At 40.7% G+C, this 26,258-nt stretch overlaps 1 protein-coding gene across 1 annotated transcript in view; it reads left to right on the top strand.

Annotated features, from left to right (window-relative positions):
• The window catches only part of angpt2b (angiopoietin 2b), a 21,654-nt gene extending 8,383 nt beyond the window's left edge, over positions 1-13,271 (top strand). Inside the window, exons 4-9 of the mRNA XM_080045142.1 lie at positions 61-293; positions 1,186-1,310; positions 4,368-4,469; positions 7,408-7,574; positions 11,297-11,427; positions 11,706-13,271. Of these exons, the coding sequence (XP_079901268.1) occupies positions 61-293; positions 1,186-1,310; positions 4,368-4,469; positions 7,408-7,574; positions 11,297-11,427; positions 11,706-11,866 (919 nt within the window). The 3' untranslated portion in view covers positions 11,867-13,271. The remainder of the gene's footprint in view (positions 1-60; positions 294-1,185; positions 1,311-4,367; positions 4,470-7,407; positions 7,575-11,296; positions 11,428-11,705) is intronic.
• The last annotated feature ends 12,987 nt before the right edge of the window (positions 13,272-26,258 follow it).

Below are 26,258 nucleotides of genomic sequence, written 5' to 3'. Positions count from 1 at the left end.
AGCCTTCAATTAGTCTCAATGATTTTAATTGTATTTTTTATTTATTTTTGCCTTTTGTAGTTTTCTGGAGCAGAGACTGTTGGCGCTGGAGGCTCGGTATGGGAGGGAGCTGCAGGGCTTGCAGAGCGACAAGCAGCAGCTTCAGGAGCTTGTGGAGAGGCAGAGTGGGATGGTCAGTCAGCTCCAGGGTGAACTGGGCAGCTCCACGCTCAACAGCACCTCCATACAGAGACAGCAGGCCGCGCTCACCGACACCGTGCAACAGCTGCTGGCTATGGTCAACCACTGCAACGGTGAGTGTTGTACTGTTGATTGCCCTTGTAACATCTGTATCATCTCAAAGAAAATACGCATAAACACGGTAGCCCATACAATTGGAATAACATATTTGTGACCTCTTCTCATGGCATTTTTGTGATAATGTGAATTATTTTTGATAGATAAAGTGTATATCTTCTCCAAACATTATTGATCAATATCATAATTTTCAACCTATCACAGTGAACATTTGGCCACAATCTACCTTTGCAAACTGTGTATGGTTATTTATTTTACTTACTTTTTTTGACATTTTCAAACTTTATTTGACAAAATGGAGAGAAACAGAGTTGAAATGGGGAGATATAGAGAGGGGGGGGGGTTGACATGCAGTGAAGGTCCACGGGCCGGAAGAGGTCAAAGAGTTAAAAAATATTTTATTCCAACTTTATGGGCATTTACTTTAGAAAGCAGGAATAAAAGAGATGAACAAATAATACATTCAACTTACAGTTTATGATGTAATGTAAGTCAATATGAAAAAGCAGCACTCACTGACTAGTATGAAGCACACAATTATATTCCATTGCTATGATTTATTACATTCCTTATGGCACAAAGGACTGACTAATAGAATCAATAAACACCAGTATTTCGTTCAGACAAGAAAAATGTAAATCTACAGTTTTTCAATTAATGAGCATGTAATGGGGGATTTGAGATTTATGCTGCAAAAGTATCATTTTACATGGATTTTTACATCACCAATGAGCAGCTTGTAATTCATTTTGTGTTTCAGGTTTTGAGACGAGAGCTTAAAATGACAAGATAACTCACATATGGGGTTGGGAATTGTGTGCAAAACCCATACAGTTGCCATCTGTAAATACAATGCATGCGTGTTCTTTTTTTTTTTTTTTTTTGCAGAAATCTCCAGTATGCCCAAGGCAGAGCCGCTAAGTTTCAGGGACTGTGCGGATATCATGCAATCTGGAGTGACAGAGAGTGGGATATATAGCATACGCCTTCCTAACTCCACACAGACTATCAAGGTACAGTAGTAAGGCCTTAACGGACATTGGCATTTTCTTTGCAAATACCACCAAACTTACTATGACATGACACTTGTGTGCACAAGATTTATTCTCACAGCATTCAACACTGAAATAATTTCACGTTGCCAGTATAATGCTCACACACATAATGACATTCAAAGGGCTTTTTGGACTCCAGTAAACACTGGAAGAACACTAGTCTGATGTAATGCTAATTTGCAAGGAGGGTTTGATAATAGAGGTTGATGGAAATGCCACACTGAGTTACTGAGACAGGAGTGTTGTGCCCCACAGGCTTCATGGTGAGTGAGTGTGCGCTGCTTAACGCAAAGTCAGACAAGCTTAGCAGGTAAACCTCCGCTGACCTGAAGTAGAGATAGAACTTTGCCAAGTCAACCAGTATCCTTTTTCTTTGAATCATAGTTAGCATTCTTGGCTGGGATCTTCACTCTCAAGAGCTCACCACGGGAGCAGAAAGATAACAGTGAAACAGTTTGTTATTCATTACTTTCAGTCTAGTTTTCTGGTTGGCATCGTTTCCTAGCCGCCTCTGTTTTTTTCCCCACGTTCTTCCGCCTCATTTCCTGTATGCGAGGCAGCCAGGTGTTAGGCGCTAGTGCCATGTGTTTCCTGCCAACTGGGGCTCATGTATGTTTCCACTGATGCAAGTCCATACTCCCCCAAATCATTGCTGCTTTCAGCCTATGCCATCTAATTCCAAGGTGATCCAAGGCAATCTGTGTGGCTGCATTAAAAGTGGGGCAGATACAAATTGCCCCATTTTTTTCAAAGCAGAGATTGGGCCTTTCTCAGTTGGACAGGAGACAAAAAGCGAACGCATGTGTGTGGAGTGCAGATATGACTATATGAGAGCTATCCAGTTATCTCACTTTTAAATCACAGAGGTTGTGAATAATGATGTTTACGAAGCAAATCATTCTACAAAATCAGGTTTATTGCCAAGGAAGTTTTGAAATACAAGAAATCTGCCTTGGCATATTGTGTATATAAACACAGAGAAGATGAGAAAGTAGGAAGAAAGTTTATTTCGGCTTCTTTGTGAATTTTTCATGACTCTGTTAAATATGCACAGGGCTCATACCACTAGGGCTTCTCTAAAATTCTCTAAACACATCTTGTGAAGTTAATATTGTGTCCCCTGAAAACCCCTCACAAATAATAACCACCAGTATAATCTCTTATAAAGAAAAACAGAATAATGCCGAAGTTGTCCGGATTTCGGAATTTTTTAATGTAATGGATTTGGCCCCAGCTGAACCCCTGTTGGCTAATAATAGTAATAATAAGTGAATTTGGAGTATTAATTATAGATCTGGACTAAATCAGAGTAGCGGCCACATTTGGGAAATGACTTCAATTTTAAAAAACAAAACTCTTTTTCAAGACCCTGTTTTTGTATTAAGTGTGATGCTTCTAAGGCCAGTGCTGGGGCTCAATGTGCCAGAGGATAATCACAGCAGATTGCCAGTCCATTCAGTTTCCTGAGGTAAAAAGCCTGAGTGCATTTTGTCCTTGATTTAACTTTCCTATTCTGTGAAAATGGCTAAAAAGTCTCCTCTTTCATTTCCGATGGAAGATAGACCATTTTGGGGGCTGAAATAAAGAGGCCTATTGGGATGCTTTCCACATACTGGCATCTATATATTGCATGACTCCTCAGGTCAGGGCGGTTACTTGGTGGTCAACATGCACACAACCAGCCAAGCAAATCAACTTTCTTTCTTCTGAAATCATCCACATTGCAGGTTGCTGAAGTTGTTATCGAGTCAGAATTGTCTCCGTCAATAATCTATATATCATTTGAGATAATAACAGAGCAAAGAGATGCTAACATAACACCTGAGAAAACTGGCAGAGTACCTCATGCAGACCGAATGCAATGACCAAATCTAATCCTACCACCCACAGAAGTATTTTAATCAAGCTATGTAAGGGAAGCTGGAATACTGTATGTCCAGTTAAACACCTTGAATAACAAGTCTACATTTCAAATGATATCACTAGGTGAATGAGTGCAATTCATTCCTATTTGTTCTTCTAAACATATATACACATGACAAAATGTGCAGCCAAGTAAGAAAGAAAACAGTGTGTGTAACCAACACCACAGATGCCTCCTCCTCAGCCCCCCACTCAGGGGGATAAAAGAACATACTGATATGTTGTTAGTTTTTCCTTCCCACCTGGGTCATATCATTGTGTGACACTCTGAAATGTTGGGCCCCCCTCCACTCCCCTCAACTATACCCCCCACACAATTCCTTAGGCTTCCAAGGCATCCTTCAAACAACGGAAAGATTATAGGGTCATTTATTTCTTCATGTCATTTTTTGCAACTTTTCTATCCCCCTCCTATTGTGGACCACTCCCATGCTGTAAGATTTGACATCTTGAAACTAAACTCAGTTCATTGTCAAACACGCTGGGGATTGATTACTCAAATAACGCTCTCAAATGGCCCAAATGGGAAATATACATACAATATACAGTATATACACACTTATATATATACATATATGCACTACCTCTTTATAGGGGCAGCCATGAGCACAGCTTTTAAATTAGACATAACCTTTTTTCAAAAAGCAATTCTCCTCTCCCTGTAAAAACCCTCAAAGCACCTTCCAACCATCATTCTGCTCCAAACTATCGTCAGAAAGAAACAGTGTGTGCAACAAAAGAATATATCGACCTTAAAAAAATCCACTATGGTTGACTGCTTCTGGAAACACAACTCCAAATGATCTGTATATCTAATAAATGTGTACTTTTGCTGTTGGTAAATGCGGGTTGCTAGAGGGTGATGTCAACATATTGTGTTTACTGCTCAATCAATAAAAGCTGCTTTAAAAGTTGAAGAAAGGAAATGTCTGATCACGGACTGGATAAAACAAGCCAAAGAATCGAAGAAAACTTTTGTTGCACTCTTTGATTTACACCCACATTTTGTCCAGTACTCAAAATGCATTCATTGTTGTAACCCAGCTTTATGGAAAAATAGGATGTTATGTAATGTGGGCTGTATTTCCACAGGTATTCTGCGATATGAAGACTCGAGGTGGCGGGTGGACGGTGCTGCAGCATCGGAGAAACGGCTCGGTTGACTTCCATCGCGGGTGGAGGGACTACAAAATGGTGAGTTGTGCAGAGTAGAGTAATAGGCCTTAGGGCACATCACTGTCTGTCACAAAGGGCAGTATATGGATCAGTATTGCGAGACTGGACAGGAGGTTCCAATAACCATCCACGGGTGGTTTGGCACAGAGAGGCGTGGGATACCGGCTGGCCTGTGATCCCAGGTGACCTGCGGTTGTTGTATTTGGCCGCCCTCATGTTCTCTAACCCCTCCTCCCCCATGTTATTGCACCTGCTCTCGCTCACTCTCCCTCTCATACTCCCACACACGCTCGTACACAAACACACTCACACTTCCATGAAATTCAATGACCCTCGGAGATCTACTGTTTGCATCCATCCTTAAGATCCCAATGGCTTTCCCCAAGGGAAATGAGCGACTAACTGAATTTCCAATTACAAGCTCCAAAAAAAGAAGCTGGATATAATACAATCATACATCCCGACTATGAAGTTGCTTCAGTGAGCAGGGCCAAATCAAGCAATTTAGCACCTTTTGGCCTTTGTTTTGTTTGGACGTACATTAACATAAGGCTTACTTTGAACTTTATCACAAAGCTCGCTCAATAGAATCAATATTCCATTTGCGCAAAAGTGAAAAACATAAACATAGCTTTTGCCACTGTGCTAAATTACGCATAGAACAAGTGAGTAAGACTATAGTTTGGGAATTAGCAAAATAACACATTCTCTGGGTCTCTCACCCAAGCCGACAAATCATTTGCTACAGCTTGGGGTTGGAATGAAATTAAACGGGACTATGGCTGCAAATACAAAGAGTGAGAAAGAGGGCAAAAAAAAAGCTTGAATAAAAACTCTTTCAAAAACAATATTTTCACAAGTGGATGATAAATATTTGGTTTCAGCAGTGGGGGGCGTGGGAGCACAGAGGCCCCTGTAGGTGGCAGATAAAACGCATGTACCAGAAAGCTTTACTGCCCCTGTCCCACACTCACAAACATATTATTCCCACACACTGTGGTCAGTGTTGCTCAAATGTTTGCACCCAGGCCTGCATGGTCAAATGATAAATTATGTTCCAAGGCTCTCACTTTGTATTCCCCTCTCTCACTTAAGAACAATAACAAATAAAGAGTCGGAAAGCTAGACAAAGTGACTTAGAAATCAGAGGTAACAAAAAGGTCCTTCTAGTTGGACCGAGGGGAAAATGCCAAATATCTGAGTGTTCACAGTTCGGCTTTTTAAAATGTACATTTTATACAAGTAATCTGTCTTAATGGTTATTGAACTAATTGATTTGGTATTTTCACACTGAATCCGACCCTTGCATTCGCTTGTGTCCGCTAAGCAAATGCCAATTTTTGTACTTTTCTCAGCAGACAGTACCTTTTGTTTCCTATTTAACACTGCCTTTGCAACACCATGATCATAGTACTGTGTCTTTCCCCTGTTTAACCATACTTTAACATTCAGTCCTGGTGCAGAGTTAAGCACTTGACATTTCAATTTTTATGTACCCGTTTCTTTTTACGCTGCATTCCTTGTGATGTACAAATTGTTGAGCGGTGCCTATACAAGTCTCTGAACTCCAGGGGGGAGATGAATACCAATCTGCCTAAAGATATGATGGTCGTTTAGAGAGTGCAAAATCTCCCATACAGTGTTTGAACCGTGACCCCCATCTAGGGGGCAATAAACTATACTGTGAAAAACTAAACACATGTTGAGTTCTACAAATTCACATAGAAAAGATTCAAGAACATATATAATATCTATATGAGACATGCAGTTTAACCAATGTAAAATATGACAAATGAATCATTTAAAAGATGGCAATTGTGTATATTTAATTTTTCACGACTGTGCCACTGACAAGTATGTTTTAGTCAACCTGAAAGTGTATCTCGAGAAAATCTGAGGAATTTACAGTAGTTCACATTTAATACTGCAAAGATAAATAACTGGGATTTATCAAATGGCTTTCATTATTCTTTTTTTTAACAAGAAGAAGCATATGTAATGAGGACTGCTTTCCACTATTTGTTACAATGACAAACTGCTGGTGAATCACGTCTAAAAGCTTAAGGTATCAGATATCATCTAAATTATTGCTGTTGACAGCGCACAGTGTTCCCTTTGGATGTCTGGCTAACATCGCGTTAGCTAATGTTAGCTGATGTCATACTTTTCACAGAAGATACCTCTGCTCAGCTCTTGATGTCTGGAGATTAAGATGACTTAAACACAGTTACTGTCTGCTGCTAGACTGCTTTCTAGCCACACTATACAGGGAACAAAAAAGTCATATGTTACAATGGTGTTCTCTGGCTCAAATCCTACCCATAGGTGTTCAATTTGGTTGAGACCTCACGATGGTGGAAGCTAGATCACATTATTCTTGTCATATTCATGCTCATCAAACCATTTATTTACCACCTGTTCCCTTTAAGGAGGCATCTGCATTTGTTTTGTTTTAACTGCCTGTGCTGTAGGTAGCACGCCGCTAAATTCTGTCCTCAAAATAACTTTAATGAGTGTGAGTGTGAATCAGTGTTGTGTTCCATTGCGAACAATGAAATGGAAAACCTCTGTCAGGTCCAGCTGTCGATCAAACAGCTAGCTTTTGTTTTGTTTTCTCTTAAGTTTCGCAGGCGAAGACAGGAAATTGGTAGGATATTAGGGTAAATTAAAGTCTCAACTGACCAGCCCCCTAGCTTTGGGAGTGGTAGTATTTCACTTCAGAAAACTCAGTGGACTGTCTTGACACCGTCCGAATGATAAATGTGACTTCTTAAATTGAGGTCCATTTTCATGTTAACTCCAAAAAGTCTTGGCAGGTCCTTTGGTAAAAGCACCCCCCACCTTGTTAGAATATTTTCTTTTTACTATTGTTTGTGTGTGTGTGTGTGTGTGTGTGTGTGTGTGTGTGTGTGTGTGTGTGTGTGTGTGTGTGTGTGTGTGTGTGTGTCTGACCCAGGGCTTTGGAGATCCGTCCGGGGAACACTGGCTTGGTAATGATATCATCCACAAGCTGACCAGCTCCCAGGAATACAGTCTTCATGTCCAGCTAAAAGACAGAGAGGGGAACGAAGCTTTCTCACATTACAACCGCTTCCACATAGATGGAGAGGACAACAACTACAGGTAAATGCAGACGCATGACATTTTAAATGTATTTACATCTCCTACGAGGAGCTTTTAAATGTTTATGAAACAGTCTCATTTTCCCTCTGATGATCATAAATGACCTTTAGAAGCAAAGGAGACCATCAGCAAAAAATCTATTTTTTAGAAAGTTATTTTTTATGCCAATGGACAGGTCTGATCTCCCAGGAACTTAGACATAACAATTTATTGACATTATTAATATATATTACCTCTCTTATTGTCTCTCTTTCACTAGCTTCCTGAACAAATTTGCGCTCCGCTGGCAAATGCTTGACCCTTCCTTTACTCTTGAATCTTTTGTTTAACTTTTTTAGAAATCGGATATGATAAGGGCCATAATGAAGGGATGTTATTACATAAGAGCCGTCTGGGACATAAGTGCAATGCAGTAACACCCATTCAATCGTTGCCTTTAGTCTGGGTGTAAGACTCTTAGTATCACAACAGATTATAAACAGTTCCAATTCCTTCCTATGTCCAGGTTCTATAAGCTTTCTCATTCCTGAGCAATGAACGTTAAGACACCACTTGGGCCTGGTTTAAGAATGTCATTCAAAATGATGAGCTCGGTGGAGGGCCGCAGACACTTTCGGCAGCCACCATTTTTTTCATCGTTGTGGCTACCGCTTCCCCAGGAAATCCCTCTGGGAAGCCACAACCACCAGAGTATAACAAGAAGGCTCGGCAATACCTGTTCTCCATGCCAGAAACCGACAACTCAAACCAAACTCCTCAGTAAACGTGTGATCACTAACAGGATTATGTGTGGGTGTGCTTGCTGAAGCCATGTTTCATCTAAAACAGACAGAAATACAATATAAACTGAAAAATAGTTCTGATTACATTTTATATACATTTTGCCCTTGTTTCGCTGAGATTTACGGAGATTGATGCTGTGCGGGATGACAAACGATAATCATATGTTGCTATGTGCTTTCCAAGAACCCCCTAATAGTGCAGCAAATTGCATTTGCCTGAGTTTGTTCCACATAATTAGAGCGATGAAACCGAATGTTTTACAATTTTGCTGTAGGCTACGCTGTGTGAGGCCAAGCACCTGAATGAATATAATCACCTCTGAAGCTTGCTACCTCTGAGATCATGTTCTGTGTAACCAGTTCAATATGCATACCAGCTTTACTAGCATGCCCAAGACACTGGCTTGGTCTGTGGGCGTATATTAGAACTCCCAAGCAGAGCTGTGGTGCTGTGCTGTGCAGCCCAACCCAGCCAGTCAAAGCAATCCCTCCACCTCAGCCTCATGCAGCACCCTCCCCAGAGCAACACCAAGGTCTTCACCTAAAACTCAGTAACATTATTCATACATTAATCATCAGCATGACAGACCACTTTTTTCCCTTTGAGGCCGCCAAGAATAGCCATTCTCATGGTTAGACCATTCCTCGGCACGCCTTTTAATGTAACATTATATTTGTCATTAAAAAGATACAATAACATTATTAAAAAGAGGCAGAGGATTAACCTATGGTCTGCGGTATTGGCGGAATAGCTGAACTCATACGTTCTGGAAGTCACGGCTAATGCAAATGTCACAGAGTAGGAAGAGCTGGCACATTCCGCAGGCCGCTCGTTCCAAAAGGATATACAGTATTCCTATAGGCCTGTGGTTGCCTTCATGTCTTATTTGATGTGTTTTTTTAATTTTGTTCTCATTCCCCGATATATATATATATGATTTTACCATTTTATTAGATATTTAAATAAGAAAACAATCCATCATTTCATTGAAATGGTGTCACACAGACGTGCAGAGAGGTTTGTCAAAATAAAATGGCGATATGTATCTATGTTTGGGCATTGCTTCGATGCCATTTGATATTTCACCAATGAATCGGTATATAAGTCCACTGTATTTGGATGTATCGATACACTCCTACAAAATAAGCCCTCATCCAGCCCTTCTCCTATATGCCATCATTATTCTGTTCCCAGCACTGTCATTTCATACTTCCCTTTTGCTTTCCCCTGACAATTTCTTGCCCTGCCCTGTGAACTTACAAATTCAAGGGGAGGACTCTTCATTTAGTCATCACAGACAGTGTGTGTGTGTGTGTGTGTGTGTGTGTGTGTGTGTGTGTGTGTGGGTGTGTGTGTGTATCTGTCTGTCTGTCTGTGTGTTGGGGGGGCGTCACTTAACTCAGGGGGGAAAGTCTGGCACTCACTGAACAGAATGACAGGGCAGCGGAGAGGCCAGCTGACAGGACTGACCTCTTTGTCCACTCTCTTAATACAAGAACTGACACACATGCACACACACACACACACACACACACACACACACACACACACACACACACACACACACACACACACACACACACACACACACACACACACACACACACAAACACACACACACACACACACACACACACACACACACACACACACACACACACACACACACACACACATACATACACACAGTGACAAGCAGAAACAGAAATACACACACACACATGCAGACAGACATTGCACTTTATGTCTTGGCACTTTCTGATGTTACGATTCTAGGATTTTATGTTTTATTTAATTTAATTTAATTTAATTTAATTTAATTTAATTTAATTTAATTTAATTTAATTTAATTTAATTTAATTTTATTTTATTTTATTTTATTTTATTTTATTTTATTTTATTTTATTTTATTTTATTTTATTTTATTTTATTTTATTTTATTTTATTTTATTTTATTTTATTTTATTTTATTTTATTTTATTTTATTTTATTTTATTTTAGACGGTAAGACCTGTGACTGCACTGGCACTTTGACTTTGTTGTGTTGGGTTCACTGTATTGTACTGTTATGTGTTGTCGCCTCTCCTCGCTGTGAACCAATTTGCCCTCTTGGGACACTAATAAAAATCTTGAATCTTGCTTAGCCACTATGTGAGAGTAATCGAGCAGATCCATTTAAGTTGGGTAGATTTATTTTTTTCCAAACTGTTAGGGCTGTTTAACAAAGCACAGCATGGAGGAGAAATAATGAGACAATCTTAAGGTTAGCTTGAGTTTTCTTGTTCGGTAACAATGGAATCCTAAGGGGAGATACCTTGTACTAGAAAGTATTGTGCATACTAAAAAATGATATGGTCTCCTCCAGAGGCTTGCAGGTCTTTAAAACCTTATGGTCTTTGATCAGTTTTGATTTATCTTTATTGTCTTTGATTGTGAAATAAATTATACAGGGGTTTTTTTTCATTTGAAAGCTGCTCACAGCGAGAGTTCTTTCCAAAGGTCTGCCCTCCACACTGACTGTAGATGAAAATGTGGAGCTGCCATGGAGATGAGCCTCGGATCTAGTCATACCTAGAAAAAAAAACAGACAAAGAGTGACAAATTAAAATTGAACTCCAAACTCTCTTCTAAAAAGTAGCTCCCATCAAAGAACGTTGCACCCACGAAGTAAGATTTGTTGCCTCTCTCGTCCCTTTTGATATCCTGTTGTGTGAAGGAATCACAGCCTCGGCTAGTTTGGTAAACACAAGTTTTGCTATGTTCAGTTTATGCGGTTTATGATTTTAAAGATACTGAAGTTCCAACAGTTATCTTGAAGTAACCACTCACTGTCACATGGAGCTGCCAACAAGCCACGTTGCCCAATACAGCTCTACTATATACCAAATAGAAAAGCTTTTGGTTGAAGTGTTTTGTTTTTTCATTTTCCCTGAATCCAGCCTTCAAGCCGACGGCTTCAGTGGCACAGCTGGACGGACTAGTAGCCTCACCCACACAGGCACCCAGTTCAGCACCAAGGACAGAGACAACGACCGCTGCACCTGCAAGTGCGCCCAGCTAGCATCTGGAGGTACTATATATATACACAGCTTCCTGTTAGCTTCTGCTGCTCATCTCCCCCATCCCAATATCTCTCTCCTGAAACCCCCCATCATTAAACATTTCTATCCACCCCCCTTGTAAATGTCCCACAGTGCATTTCATTTTCCCTCCGCACCAATATATAAAGTTACCGCCGACATACAGCTGTACATTTAGATCTTATACATTTCATTAGCTTGGATTCAATTAATTCTGACTTTTTTTTCCCCTTGTACTCTTCGGGGCACCTTTCCTTTTCCTCTCCAGGTTGGTGGTTTGAGGCTTGCGGTCCATCCAACCTGAATGGCATATATTACCCCAGCTCATCCAGTGTGGTTCGGTACAATGGCATTAAGTGGTACTACTGGAAGGGTCCAAATATGATGGCTACCATGACAACAATGATGGTGCGCCCGGCAAACTTCTGATGGCATGGCTCATTCACCAGAAGTCAGAAAATGAAGTGAAAGTCGCCGACGGTGAATATAGTGACCATGTCGGTGGTTAATTCTCCAGGACATCTTAAAAGCGGGGTGCTTTAGCAATTGCCTGTGGATATGAGCGGACTATCAACAAACAACTTAGGTTTTTCGTGAATTCCTGGGTGAGAAATTTCACTGAGAATATCTAGTCATAAAGATGCCCAGACTATATTTTGAAAAGGACTGTTCAGCTGAGAAAAGAAGGATAGGAAGATATGATATTTGCTTGCGGAGGACAAAAACACAACTGCACTATGCACTGACACATGACCAGTTACTCAATCCAAAGTAAGATTAAATCAATAAAGAACACATCAATGCAATACCTATTTTTACATTGAAGTATAGATAATTCTGTTGTTTATGTGTCTGTTATTACATTATTTACCTGCTTTATTAACTTGGATTTTGGTATTTTCGATATACTGTATGTCTGATATTAAGTTATAATTCTCCTTTGCATTGCCATTGAATGCAACTTTACTCTAGTAGTACCACCATACTGTAAAAAAGCAGTACTTGTTTAAAACTATCTATAGACATCATAGCATGAGATAACCCACAGTGAATTAAACGCTTTACCAATGTTAATAAAACAAACGTCATAAAGAACGTCAATAACAGGCTTTTCCCTTTGCTGTATCTTCCAAAAGGGTTTTTACGGAATCAAATATTCCGACTCTTTTCCAGTCACACCTCTCATAAAACTTTATTTGTGAGATATTTCTCTCATAAAAGTACATCATATGCTTTCACTGATGTGTTTTACTTTCAAAAATGAAACATTTGCAATAACATCTGGGAGCAAAGCTGTAAATTCAATTTTTACTTTGTCAAAACAATAAAAAATCGTACATGGTCTTTGGTGCCTATAATCCACAGTGCCAGGTGCTTTTCAAACTGTAGAGATACGTAAACTCCAACAAGCTGTGCACATAGCCATATGTGAACATCCCACCATTGATCTGATGGATCCTCCCTGTGGTGTCCATTAGAAAGTGGATGGGTTTCACCTGAACTCACAATGACCTGGATGTCCTGTGTGCGCAAGGGATGGCAGAGGAGAGGACACACAAGGACTTGACCGCAACGACTGCTAATTGTTGTGCTTACTACACTGAGGATGGACAGATTAATGCAATGTACAAGTGTGATTTACTTCTGCTGCGAATGTACAGTAATACAACTGCAGAAATGAGACATTATCCAAAATGAACTGTGTGCCAGGTCTTGCGGTTACGAACAGTCTTACTTATTCAGCCCAGTCTCAGAGATACTTTGAAGAAAAATGTTGTCTGTTTTGCTTACAAAAAAAAAGTATAACCTGAAAAATAAAAAAGGAATAAATAGCTTTTCTGTGTATGGCTTCTCTGAATCTGTGAAGGTCTTTCCCCGGCCCCAACTGCCTTGGATTTACTACTCTATTAGGAACTATGCAGGAGCTCATGACAGTAAAACTAGTCAAAGGGATTACAGCACTGCTACTGTGACTGACTGTGGCTTGTGTGTGTGTGTGTGTGTGTGTGTGTGTGTGTGTGTGTGTGTGTGTGTGTGTGTGTGTGTGTGTGTGTGTGCGTGCATGCATGTGTGTGTGTGTGTGTAAAATATATGATGCAATCATGCTGGAATCTGTGAGGAAACTACAAATATCATCACAAGTGGATCCAGTGCCAGCCAGCGGCTATGGATATACAACGCTGTGGCCGTCACGATACGCCTTAGCCACATAACATACTGTATTGAGGCAGGAGAGGAGATGCAGCCGCCAAACACACAAATACTACTAACATGCTTTGCTTGCATGCAGTGACCCCATTGCTAAACACGTTTATTATGACCTCCAAGGGGCTGGACAGGCGATAGATCACAGTGGGGGGGGGGGGCGGGGGGAGGAATCCATCAAAGCAACTTTAATAAAGACCACTTGATTTGGCCCGCTGGCTCTCAACAGATGAAGAGGTTGTGTTCAGGTCCAGTGAAGCAGACCGGGGCCCGGGCCTCATTGCTTCTCTACTTGTCCTGGGCCACCGTTAATAAGATGGGTTATTTGTAGACAGAGATAAAACACAGAAATAAAGGAAAAAGGAGATAGTGAAGTGAAAAAGTTTTCAAATATCATCCCTAGTTGTTACTTCTTCTTCTAGATACTTGTTCTCACAGTGACAGGCACAGAGCAGTTTTTTTTTTTGTTTTTTACTTCTGTTTCAAATACGGAATGTGCAAATTAGATTTGTTACGCACACAGATGTGACCCTTATCTCCATCGTCTCCTAGCGCACAGTGTAAACAGTTCTTCAATCCAATACTTAAGCTCTTATTTGGCAGGTCTATCACTGAAAATCTATATTGTTGGGACAAGCGACGTTCATTCCCACAAGACTTATTATAGTAAGGTCACAAAGTTAAGAAAGAATGGAGATTTGCCACACAAGTACAGAAACTTCCTAAAAAAAACATTTTGAACACATCTACATCTTAGATTTTCATTCTATACTCAGTTTACAAAAATAAGTTCTGTATGTGTGTGTGTGTGTGTGTGTGTGTGTGTGTGTGTGTGTGTGTGTGTGTGTGTGTGTGTGTGTGTGTGTGTGCGTATTTGTTTGTAGTAGGACAGAGGAGGGGAAGGGAGGGGGGGATTGGCATGTGTTTATGCTCGTATATGTTGACCCACGATATACATTAACTCATGTGAACATAGTGTAACCTAGGCAGTTTCTGCTCTGCTGGTGCTTTAAACCTCACTTGAGGATTTATCACGCGACCCAGCTAGACAGATAAATGCAAGTGAGGACGGGAAAAATGAAGGGTCTTAGAGAGAGAGAGAGAGAGAGAGAGAGAGAGAGAGAGAGAAGAAAATTGGGAAGCAGTGCCAAGTGCTCATAAGTCCTTGTCTCTGCCTACTTCTGCTCCAGTGTCTTTTGATTCATAACAGGCATGATGGCCGGCCAGGGCAAGGGCCAGGTATGGCGTTCTTCTGGCAGCAGGAAGAAACGAGAGAGAGAGAGAGAGAGAGAGAGAGAGAGAGAGAGAGAGAGAGAGAGAGAGAGGGAGGGAGAGCTGCTGGGGGACTGATTTGTAATGGTCGTCCTTGCTTTTTGTGGGTTGACCGTGTCAGCATGCGGCCCATTTAACAGTGGTCATCGAAAAAGCAATATCATCCGTATATCAGCCCTGTCCCGTGCGATACATCAGCTCCAATGTCTCTTGAGTTTTTCTTTATAGGAAGAAGAAAAGGCAAAGCAGCAGTTGCCATGTCATGTTTAAAAAAGGGAAGGAAAAGGAGGGGGTTTATGATAGAGGGGGGGGGGGGGGGGGGTAGGGGCTGGTGGGGATGCCACCGCAGGCCACTTGGGGGCACTGGTGGCACAAAGAATCCCATCACCTCTCTCTCCCTCTTGTACCTTGTCAGGATATGTGGATCTGGCTAACCCTCTTCCCCCTCCACCACAGGAATGGATTATATAACTATGCATTCATTAACAAATATTCTGCCATGTGCTCCCCAGCAGATGGTTAACTGAGGTTGCTACAGAGGACGTCAGGGGAGGAGAGGGTACTTCCTCAGGAAAACCATATAAGGATCTCTCGCAAAGGTAAAGCATGCACCTTAAATCAATCTGTGCAAAGGCTGAAAATACATGGCCAATGAATGAAAGAGTTTGCAACTTTAAAGCTGTAGTGCGTAACGTTCTAACATTCAAGCCATCGCCAAAGGAGTTGACACAGAGTTGATTGAGCCTGATCAGCTCCTCAAAACTCTGTCTGTATTTCTCAGTGTGGCAGCGTTGATAAACTGGTGTCACGTAAGGAGAGTTACAGTTACTGTTATTGAGGGTGGAATCCAATGATCAGTAAAATAAAATCTGACTCCGGGTGAAACAGTCTGGGATTTCTGTTGTTCTGTTGTTCAGCTTGCCTGGCTGTCCCTCCCTCTGTTTTCATCTTTCTCCACATATTACTCTCACTTCATAATACCTCCCTTTGTATGCATACACAGCATACCTTCTTTCCAGCCTGTTAACCTTCCTCTCGTGTTAGGGTCGCCACCGACCCGTTTTGGATTTCAAATGCATAAAAGAACCACTTACATTTTGTTTATTGCATCAAGATTTCTTGACTTTGTCAGGAACCTCTATTTCAACAAAATAAAAAAAATAAAAAATGTTTCACTTAATTATAAAATGCTCTGGTGGAAATTATAACACTGGTGGTGTTAGGGTCGTTTTCAACCCGGTTATAGAATAAGATGTAAAAAACAATAACTAGAGCCAAAACTGAAATCATAAGTGCACTGTCAGCCAACACAATGACAGTCAGCTCCTCTCCCAATCATGTGAACTCTGGGGAGGTTCTCATTTTGACTTTTTTCACCCTTATACCTGCATAAAAGCGAAACAAACAGACGGGCATATCCATACATGTGAGGCCAATTCAGTATAGAGTTGGTGACTTGCAGAGTGCACATCTCCTATTTGCAGTATTCAAAAATGAGGAGATATACAGTGAGCCAAGTTATGGATCATGTTTTTGGTCAAAATGGCCTCCTGATTCTAAAACTAAGTGGTGTAAGGTCTGCCGAAGCACTAAGGACAGAAAGATAAACGTATTGTGCTTTACCTGCAAGAAATATCTCTGCAAAGAACACTAAAAGTGTTGCTCTTTATCACACATCTGTACACACATACATACACATGCACACAGAGACTTTTACTCAGTTTTTTTTACTAGTTTTGGAACTAGTAATTGATTTCGATTGGTTTGATTTGTTGATTGGTTGTTGTGTATTTGACCTTACAAATCTATATTTTGTGTTGTGACTTTTTCTAGTTTTCATTGTGTGTTTGTATAATGCTGAAATAAAAGTTTTTTTGCTGTTTTCTGAAATAAATATATATGGGTCGTAATTGACCAGTAACACCATAGATGTTAAAAAGGTCAATAATATTAATATGAAAAAATAAATAAAACTAATTTAGTTAAGAAATGTGTTCTCATACCCCTCAGTGATAATCAGGTAACACAACAACCAAATATTTATTTATATGATTCTCTTGAGGTTCATTTTACAATTTTTTTTATTGAAATTAAGGCGCATACTGACAAAAAAAAGGCCCAACCGCCTACACCAAAAATATTAAAAACAATATTTTCATGGATAAGGAAGCCTAACAAGGTAACCAAGAGATGAGAAACAAACTGGATGATAGATAATTGTTTTTAGTGGTTTTTACAGCTGATTTCAGACACGGGTCGAAACCGACCCGCTAACACCATGGATGGTAACAGCAAGTTAAGACAGGAGGAAGGTTAAATAAGACATAACGTAGGCAGACAGAGTTGAGAGGCTCTGCTGATGTTCAACTAAATGTCGGAATAGGCTAGACGTGAGATGTATCGTCTCTTTGAATATTGTGTGATCATTACAGACGTGCACCGGTCCCGGCATCTGACAAACAGCCGTCACCGGGGGTATTTATTCAGCGCAGAGTTTGCAGACCGATAGCATCACAAAGACAGAGCAAGAAAAAACATCATGACAGCGGCAGCAATTCTGAGGGCAAACACGTGCAACCTAGAAGAAGAAGGTCGGGAGATAGTGGCACAAATGTGTTCATGATAGCCGACTGGCCACAAACGTAAACTCGCATAGTGCAACAATGATGTCTCAGAACGCCTTCAGGCAAAAAGCAAATGGACTACGCACTGCCGAATTTAGCGAAATAAATCCAATAACTGGTCATCTCCAATATAATGGAACCTGAAAAATAAGAGAGAAATGTCCTCCTGTTACACAAATTATAATCACATCGTCCCAACTGAGCCTCAGTTGAACCCTACACAGTACATACTCACAAATTCCTGCTGACCAAGTACAGCCATTTCCAACCACACTTTACACTTCTTTGAAGGGATGCTTCCTGCACGATAATGTGCCATCGGATGCATTAATGTGCCCACGGAATATTTTACAGGAACTGCGTGATGCTGTCAAGTCAGAGTGGGCCAAGATCCCTGTGGAAAGTTTCCAGAACCTTATAGTTGATGCAAGGGATTCAAGGTTGTTTAAGAGGCAAAAAGCAGCCCTGGCCTCTATAAAGGAAAAGTCTAGTGAAACATGATAGTTTTTTTTTCATCAACAATAAATTGATCCTGTTAAAGAGTATTGTGTGTAAAGCCAAAGCTTGATATACAGCACTTCATTCCTCGTTGCCATGCTCCATTGTTGTCCAGAAACGATTAAAATCCCATCAGTGAGCCACACTGTTACACTGGCTGACATGTTTGCGAATTACAAGGAACATGGGCGTTGTAGTTTATTTCTAATCTATTCCGTATACACTATTCTGCTGTGGTTAATTAATACGCACCATTGCATCAACTTATTGTTGGTAAATAAACACTAACAAATGTACAGTTTTAGTGTTTGAGTAACGTATGCTTAAACTTTGACTGGGAGTTATAAACAGGATGAAGAAGTCTGAAAGTATTGATAGATTTCATGGGATTTGTAATTAATATCAGCAAATATTCCATGTTGCCATTGTCATCCTTGCAGAAGTTAGAAGTTGCCCCTATTTGGTACTCAGATAAGTATTCACTCTGCCATCTGCAATTGGCTCCCTAAAATACCCAGAAAAAGTGTCAGGAATCTCGTGACCCTTGAGGGCGCTTGTGATTTATTAATCAAGACAGGAAGAAATGCAACCTTTAAGCAAATCTTCAATAATTGATGTGGTCTGTCTGTCACCATCCTAATACTAAGTATGCACTGCTGACCGAACAGCACTGAGGGAAAATAAGAGCTGGATATATAACTGAAAGACGTTTGCAGTCAGTGCTGCTATTATAAACTGTGTGAACAGTGAAACCAGTCACGGACGTATACTGTATAATATGTATGCATATGTATGTATGCAGAGTATTCTGTGTGGGTGCTTCTGCGTGCACCTCAGTGCTCAGGTTTGTGGAAATGGCAGCTTGTCTCTTGGGCAGTGTGCGTCTGGCCAGGTGCTCTAGTATGTGGGCAGAAAACAGAGAAGCTGCTTTTCTTGGAGCCTTCACACCCACTGACAGTGAGACGAGTTGGCGTAGAAAACCGTGGCTCTGTGAGAGAAATGTTACACCTGCTTATAGCAAACGTTCACAAGCATTGCATACCAAAAGACAGCCAGCTCCTATGTACAATACAATCCTGTTGTATTTAGATTGATGTCGTTGGTAATCATTTCATTACGTATAGAGTTTCCATGTCCTTATTAGAGACTTGGATATAATAATTGTTCCTTTTGTTCTTGTGCAGAAAATGATCAAATCTGACATTAGAGACAGAATCATTCCCCCCAAACACATTTGTGCTTTTGCCCAAAGGGTCTATTTTTTTGTCCCCCTCTGTTCAGTACCTAGCCAATCCAATCAGGACAGGTTTGTCTCCCCATAAGCCTAAATGCCAAAAAGCTCTGCAATTACTGCTGTAATTGGCTTGAATTGGCCATTAGTTCTCAGCTTGAGGCAGAGAACAAAACGCACATCAACAGACAGATGTGAATTCGATAAAAAAACCCCGGTCCCTCTCTAATGCACTGGTTGGACCTTTTTTTCTTTTCCTTCTCAACTTCACAAAGATTAAAACAGTGGTTTTCTGGTATTTTGAAGAGTGGAAAACTCCCGCTGGAGTTTCAAAAGCACGTGCAGTATGTTTACTTGGATTATTATTAGAAATGTTCTCAGGAACACTTCAAATTAACTTATGGGTTGTGAGTTAAGAGAAAATGATCATGGAGGTGGGTGTCAAGATGATACGTTGGTATCAGTATTTTCTTTTATTCTATTTGATATGATAACGTATGTGTGTAATCAGTGTTTCAAGGGTGTGCTGAGTGTCAGTCTGTTGATGATGGTTGGACATAACACATCTCTGAGTTCATAACTGCCAATCATAATCGTTCAGGCTCACTCGCTGCTACACATACTCTATGCTCTTATTTCATTATGTGAAGTCAACAGACCACTCTGTTTTAGATTTATATTTCTCTACTTATGACATCTATTGCAGTATGTCCGTCCTGGGAGAGGGATCCCTTACTTTGTCGACTCTCCCTGAGATTTCTCAATGTTTGTAATCCCGGTAAAGGGTTTTTTACTGTGAGTTTTTTCTCAGCCGAGCTAAGGGTGTAAGGGCAGGGTGTCATATTGTATGGCATTGGAATGTGAAGCCCACTGAGGCAAATGTCTATTTGTAATATTGGGCTATACAAATACAACTGATTTGATTTGATTTGATATGGACAAACACTTGAGCACTTTGCTGCACTGATTAAAAAAAAACATGTTCAAGGATCTTTTTTCTAAGCTCTGTTCAGTATACAAAATTAACCACTTACTTGGCTACAAAATTGTATAATATAAAAGAAATGGAACTCAGAAGTATTTCTAATAGAAAACAAAAACAAAACAAGGACACGGTTCCACTAAGCAAAGCTCTTTAAGCCAGCACCAGCTGATATTCAAGTGCAGATCTGCAGCCCCACCAGTTTTCTGTGGCATGGAGCCAAATGCATAGCTGCATAAATGCATAAATAAATCTGACAAAAAGACAAACTAGCTAATGACCTAAACAAACAATGATTTATTATTTAGATTACATCCCTTACCATATAGTACAGCTCCAGCTTATCATATCACCTGCAGCTGCTTTTATAAATGCCAGCTTATGTGTGGGAATTTACCACGTTTGGTGGTGTGTGTGCTTGAGCTTATGCACTTTTTGGGCCTGCAGTTTGAGTCCAACCAGTGCCACCTATTAGCATTTAAAACTGACAGTGTAGCGAGAAAATAGCATGTTTCGACAATTAGTTGACTAGAGGCAACATTCAACCAATCAGATTTGACTATGGACATTGCTTTGGCATATCAACATACTCATACTCATACACACATACACATTTTTACCTGGTGAATGGATTACACTTTAAATTAGGGGGATGCAGAAAGGTTTTTAAATTAATTATTAATAATTTACCAATGCTTTGTCAATGAGCATTTCATGATTTACTAAAAGCTTGATAGTTGACTAACAGTACATTTGTGATATGTGAACAGTGAATCATCTAAAAATATATATTGCTGTTTTGTAAATGATTGGTTCATTATTATCTAATGACTTATAGATTATACATTACATTACTTATGGATAACTTACATTATTATGAAGTGTTACTGAGACGGTTATCCTCAATTGTGATGTACTGTTACCACCATGCTTAAATTATGGATTCGTCTTTTAAAATTAGATTTTCTTACATTTGCTTGACTCAATTGAAACCGCCATTTGCACATCGAAGGCATCGAGGTTATAGGTTATGCTCTGTGTTGAAATACTGAATTAATGTTAATCAGACCATAGCCATGGGTTGAATCCTGCAGAATAGGAATACAAGCTTGAGATTTTTTCTTTTTCTAAATGAAAACTCCTCTAGAATATTTCTATCATACTGAATAGTTCATTTTAATTCTTGAACTTGACCGGGTCTCTCTTTAAGCTGGCCAGCAGAGAGACAAGACTGCAGCCTATGATTTATAAAGTCTAGCTAACACAAGAACAAATCCTTCGACAAGTGTGACAGCACCCATTATGATATACTGGTATACCTGTTGGTGAGTCTGTCCCTGTATGTTCCTGTGTTCCATGTGTTTTGCCTTTTGGAGTTGCATTTTTTTGGAAAGAATAAATTACCTTTACTTGAAACGTCCTGCTTGCCTGCCTGTCTGCCTCGCCCGTAACAAGTTCTTGATTAATACAACAGTAATCTTTGTTGTATTGACAACAATAAAGCATTGTGAAGTCCTGATGCAATCTATTTCCTTGCATCTAAACAATATTTATTTTAAATCAAATAAAAAAAAAGCTCACGTATATAATTGTTTTGTATGTAGAGCCAGAAATAATAATTTTCTTTTGTTTCCATCCTATCTGTGTACCATTCTCAATCTCTGCCACACACACACACACACACACACACACACACACACACACACACACACACACACACACACACACACACAAACACAGAGGAATACACTGCCAAACACATGGACTCCACCAATCCCTTTACACGCTCGTGACTTTTTCCGCAGAGCTTTGTAATGGCTTTGATCAATAATTGATGAAGGGAAATCTTGTGACTGTTCAAAGAGTGTGAGGGGAGCCTGTGGAGGCAGCCGTTTTTCACACATTCTCGCAGGCATCCACGCAAAAGGGAGAGAGACCAGCTATACAGAGCCCCACAGCTAGCCGGCACTGACCGCACGTACCACAATAACACAACACAACATCCCCCCTGTGTGTCTGACATTACACCGAGCACTGGGATCTGCCAAGTCACATACATCCGAAGCACAGACAGCTGACCGAGGTAACGTGTCACCTACTGAGATCTTAAATGTCTCGGGAGCTGAGACCTGAAAATGTCATGGCCTCGGGGTTCAAGCGCTTTTGTGATAGGCAATTGGGCTTGAGAAATATGTGTCCGGGGTTCCAACGGGCTAGGCTGTGCCACTTGACAGCTCTATTTTCCAGGCCATGAAAAAAGGACAGATTGTCACTGACCACGTTTACATGCACACAGCAATACTCCGATGTACACCCAGTTACTGTAAGATCATATTCCGAAATAAGACACCGCCACCATGTGAACAAGCTTTTTCTGCTCACCTTAATCAGAACAAGGTAATAGTTCGGAGTAAGCAATAATGACGTTAAGACAGCTGGGGTAATTTCGATCATAATCGCGTTATTGAGGCATGTACAGTTTACACCTTAATCACACTCAATATTCCCACCTGAGTTTCCCAAGCATGTTTCGTAATTTGCCACAGTTTGCGACACATTCCCTTGTTCATGGCTGTTCAAAGTGTGTAACCATGCAACAAGGCTCCTTAAAAAATGAATCTGTGTCATTTTTTTGCCTGACGATACAATGCAAGACAACGATAATAACATAAAGAGTCTTCTATTTTCCTTTAATGGGACGGGAATTATTACAAAACTTGCTGACGTCAGATGTCAAGACGGTCCTTCCACATGGTTGGTTTATTCATAATATACTGATAGAAATGTAAAAAAATATCCTCAGCTGCTGCGCATGGAAACGCCACATTTGGAATATTGGACCTTAGTCCGAATATGCTGTGCATATAAAACAGGTCATTGTTTCTCTGTTGCTTGAGCACAAATGCAAAAGTTATGTGTAAGGTGTAATGGCTGACGTGAGAGCTTTTGATTCTTTGCTTCTTATTGACTCTTTAGTCTGCATGTCTCATCCGTGTACTTTTAGCTTTGATAGGATTTAATCACTTAACATTTGCTGGCTCCTTCCCTTTAAATATCTCTGAGTCCCTTCGAGTGACCACAAAGTAACCGCACAGTACTGCAAAGGAGAGGAGATTTGTGAGGATGAGTATTTGTTGACGCAGTGCTTGTCTTCCCTCTCATATGATTGTGTGCAATTCCAGTGTGTATCAGCTCCCGCAGAAATGATTCCTCTCCATCCCTGTGCCCCTCTCTCTCCGCATGGCCAGCCTCAGGGACCCCGAGATGAAGAAGAAGAAGAAAGAGAGGATGGAGAAAAGACAAGGACAAAAATAAAAATAAAACAACTGCTGGAAAAGCAGAATACCAAGTGCTGTTGTCTAGGGGCTGTTTACTCTGTCTGCAGGCTGCATGCTGTGTTTGAGTAAAGGGTGAATGTGTGTGTTTCTCTCTCTCGGTGTGTATGTATTTGTGTGTGAGCACAAGAGGCACGTCTCTGTGTTTACTCCCCCTGCCTGTACGGGCACCAGGTGTGCTATCGCAAGCTGATCGAGGGACAATACCCCTCAGTGGGGCGAGGGGGAAGACTAGAGAGAGAGAGGGGGGAGAGAGAGACAGAGAGAGAGACAGAGAGAGAGAGAGAGAGAGAGAGAGAGAGAGAGAGAGAGAGAGGGGCGAGAGTTTGCAGAGGGAAGTGAATGAAAAATTCATACGGCTGCAGGTCCCAAAAGCCCTTCTGTCTTTGCCTCAAACTGCTGGGCAGGGGGGGGGGGGGCACAGAGGGACTGTGCCAAAGAGATGGGAGGAACATGTATAAGAAGGAAAGTGAAGGAACATGGGCCAGAGGAGAGGTTATGTAGGAATCAGGAGTAGCACAAAACAACAACAACAGTATCCCTCACCATCACTAAAGGGCTCCGGACAGTATATCCTGATATAGTCCTCTTGATGTTGCTCTAGGGGCAGCCACTACAACCAAATCCACAGTCACTATACTGCAAGAGAGGAGGAGCGTGATGCAATGTGTGTTTCTACTTAAAACAAACTAAAGTATGTGAGCTGAAATACATTGTCTATGAGTTTACCTTCAGCCTTTATCCACGTGAGTGAAATAGGATAGAAAAGTGATTTGATGCAAGTTAGGGGCTAAATGCAGAGGACACATTCAAATGCAGGCGTGCTAAACAGATCAGATGATTAGGGATCTTTGTCATTATGTAAAACAATATCTAGACGCATACCAGTGACACAGCCAGGCAAAAAAAGAAAGAAAAAAAAAGACTGAGAGATCCTCCTAAGATGGAGAGAAATGGGAGAACGGAGCAACTCGTCTTCTTTACTGACTAGTGCAGCGTTGCCATAGCCACCACTGCATGCATCTGTAGGATGCCAGGGCAAATCTAGCTGGGAGACAGTGTAGAGAAAGGAAGGGGGAAAACTTTTTACAGCTCTACCGCTCCCTCTCTCTCTCTCACTGTATGAAAGTGGGTCAACAAACGCACACTGATTCTCACTCACTCTCTCACACACACACACACACACAAAGACAGTGCCCTTCATTTTCCAAACTGCTCAGTACTTCTCGTGTGTGTGCTGGGATCAAGCGCTTGGCATGGCGGGGTCTGTAAGATATCTGGCTTCTTTCCAAAACGAGCAGAGAAGCAAAGACAAACATGCCGTGTTTGACGTGGATTGCCTAACGCCTCCGAGATGTGCATAAACAGTAAATCCAATCAGGCTTGTCAACAAGCTCTTCATGGGAATATTTGATGAATTAAATTTTGCAGCACTCTGCCACACATCCATTTTGGGAAGAACTGAATACTTTCAAGGCCACATTTGATGTTTTGAAATGATAAAAAGACTGATTTAGTGAAACGTTTCTATACAGAAATGAGGTGCTTTATGAAATAGGACCTTGATTTATTTCAGTTTTTTGGATTGAACCAAAAGCTAAATCCATAAAATAAATATACTGCATACACACATACACTACATCCAGAGCCGGCCCAAGCCTTCAGGGGGCCCTAAGCGAAATATGATTAGGGGGCCCCTCTCCAATGTTAGCGCTGCTGAAATTATAGATCTTTGTGAAATATTATTCACACACCCAGTGTTTTCCGCTAGTGCCTCCACTGTGCAGCTGTGCGAAAATATGTGCGAAAATATTAGACAGCCGAGATTCAGACCCTCCTAGGGGTGTCCGGGGGTATGCCCCCCCGGGAGATTTTTTTAACCTTTTTAAAGTGAAATGCATGAATCTGGTGCACTTTGAGAGGAAAATTAAGAGGCTAAATCTGAGAAATTTAGTGTGAATAAATAATTTGGAGACACTGGGTCGGATGAATTAGAAGCTATTGAAGAAGGACACATGGATTTTATAAAATATAAAATAAAATATTATGGAGGGTCCTCTGGGTTGGGCTTGGAGCTCTTTTTCTTTTACGGGACATATTTCTCTGTAATATAGTGAATGCATTTAAATGCAGTGAGAGGAACGAAGCAGAAGAACTCTTGTCCAGCTATCTTTTTTTCCACAGACGAGGCTGAAATAGGCTATAGACCATACACAGTGCATGGGAAACTGAGGGCAGCCCCATTTCCAATTGTTTTTAAATAAACTCAATACACACTGTGCATGAATGTGAACGTGACATGATCAGATAATTTCGGATTACCTCACAGATTTTTAGGCCATTAATTATCTAGACCAAAACATTTGATTCCTTTTTTTGTATGATAACTCACATTTGCATAATATGATGTTAATATCAAACACACAAACTAAAAAAAAAAAAAAAATTTTTTTTTTTTTTGAGGGGGCCCCCCTGGCGGTCGGGGGCCCTAAGCGACCGCTTAGTTCGCTTATGCCTCGGGCCGGCTCTGACTACATCTCAAAGAATATGTCACGGTTAAAATTAAGACTTTCAGAGGAAACATCTACATAACTGCAATGCACTTATTTTGATATGCAGAGTAAATAAAAATAAGATTATACTAGTTTTTCAAAGTCTCTCTATTTATTGTTTG

The sequence above is a fragment of the Ammodytes marinus genome (genome assembly GCF_949987685.1).
Source record: "Ammodytes marinus genome assembly, chromosome: 17".
Lineage (NCBI taxonomy): Eukaryota > Metazoa > Chordata > Actinopteri > Uranoscopiformes > Ammodytidae > Ammodytes > Ammodytes marinus.
This window is presented reverse-complemented; position numbering and strand designations above follow the sequence as displayed.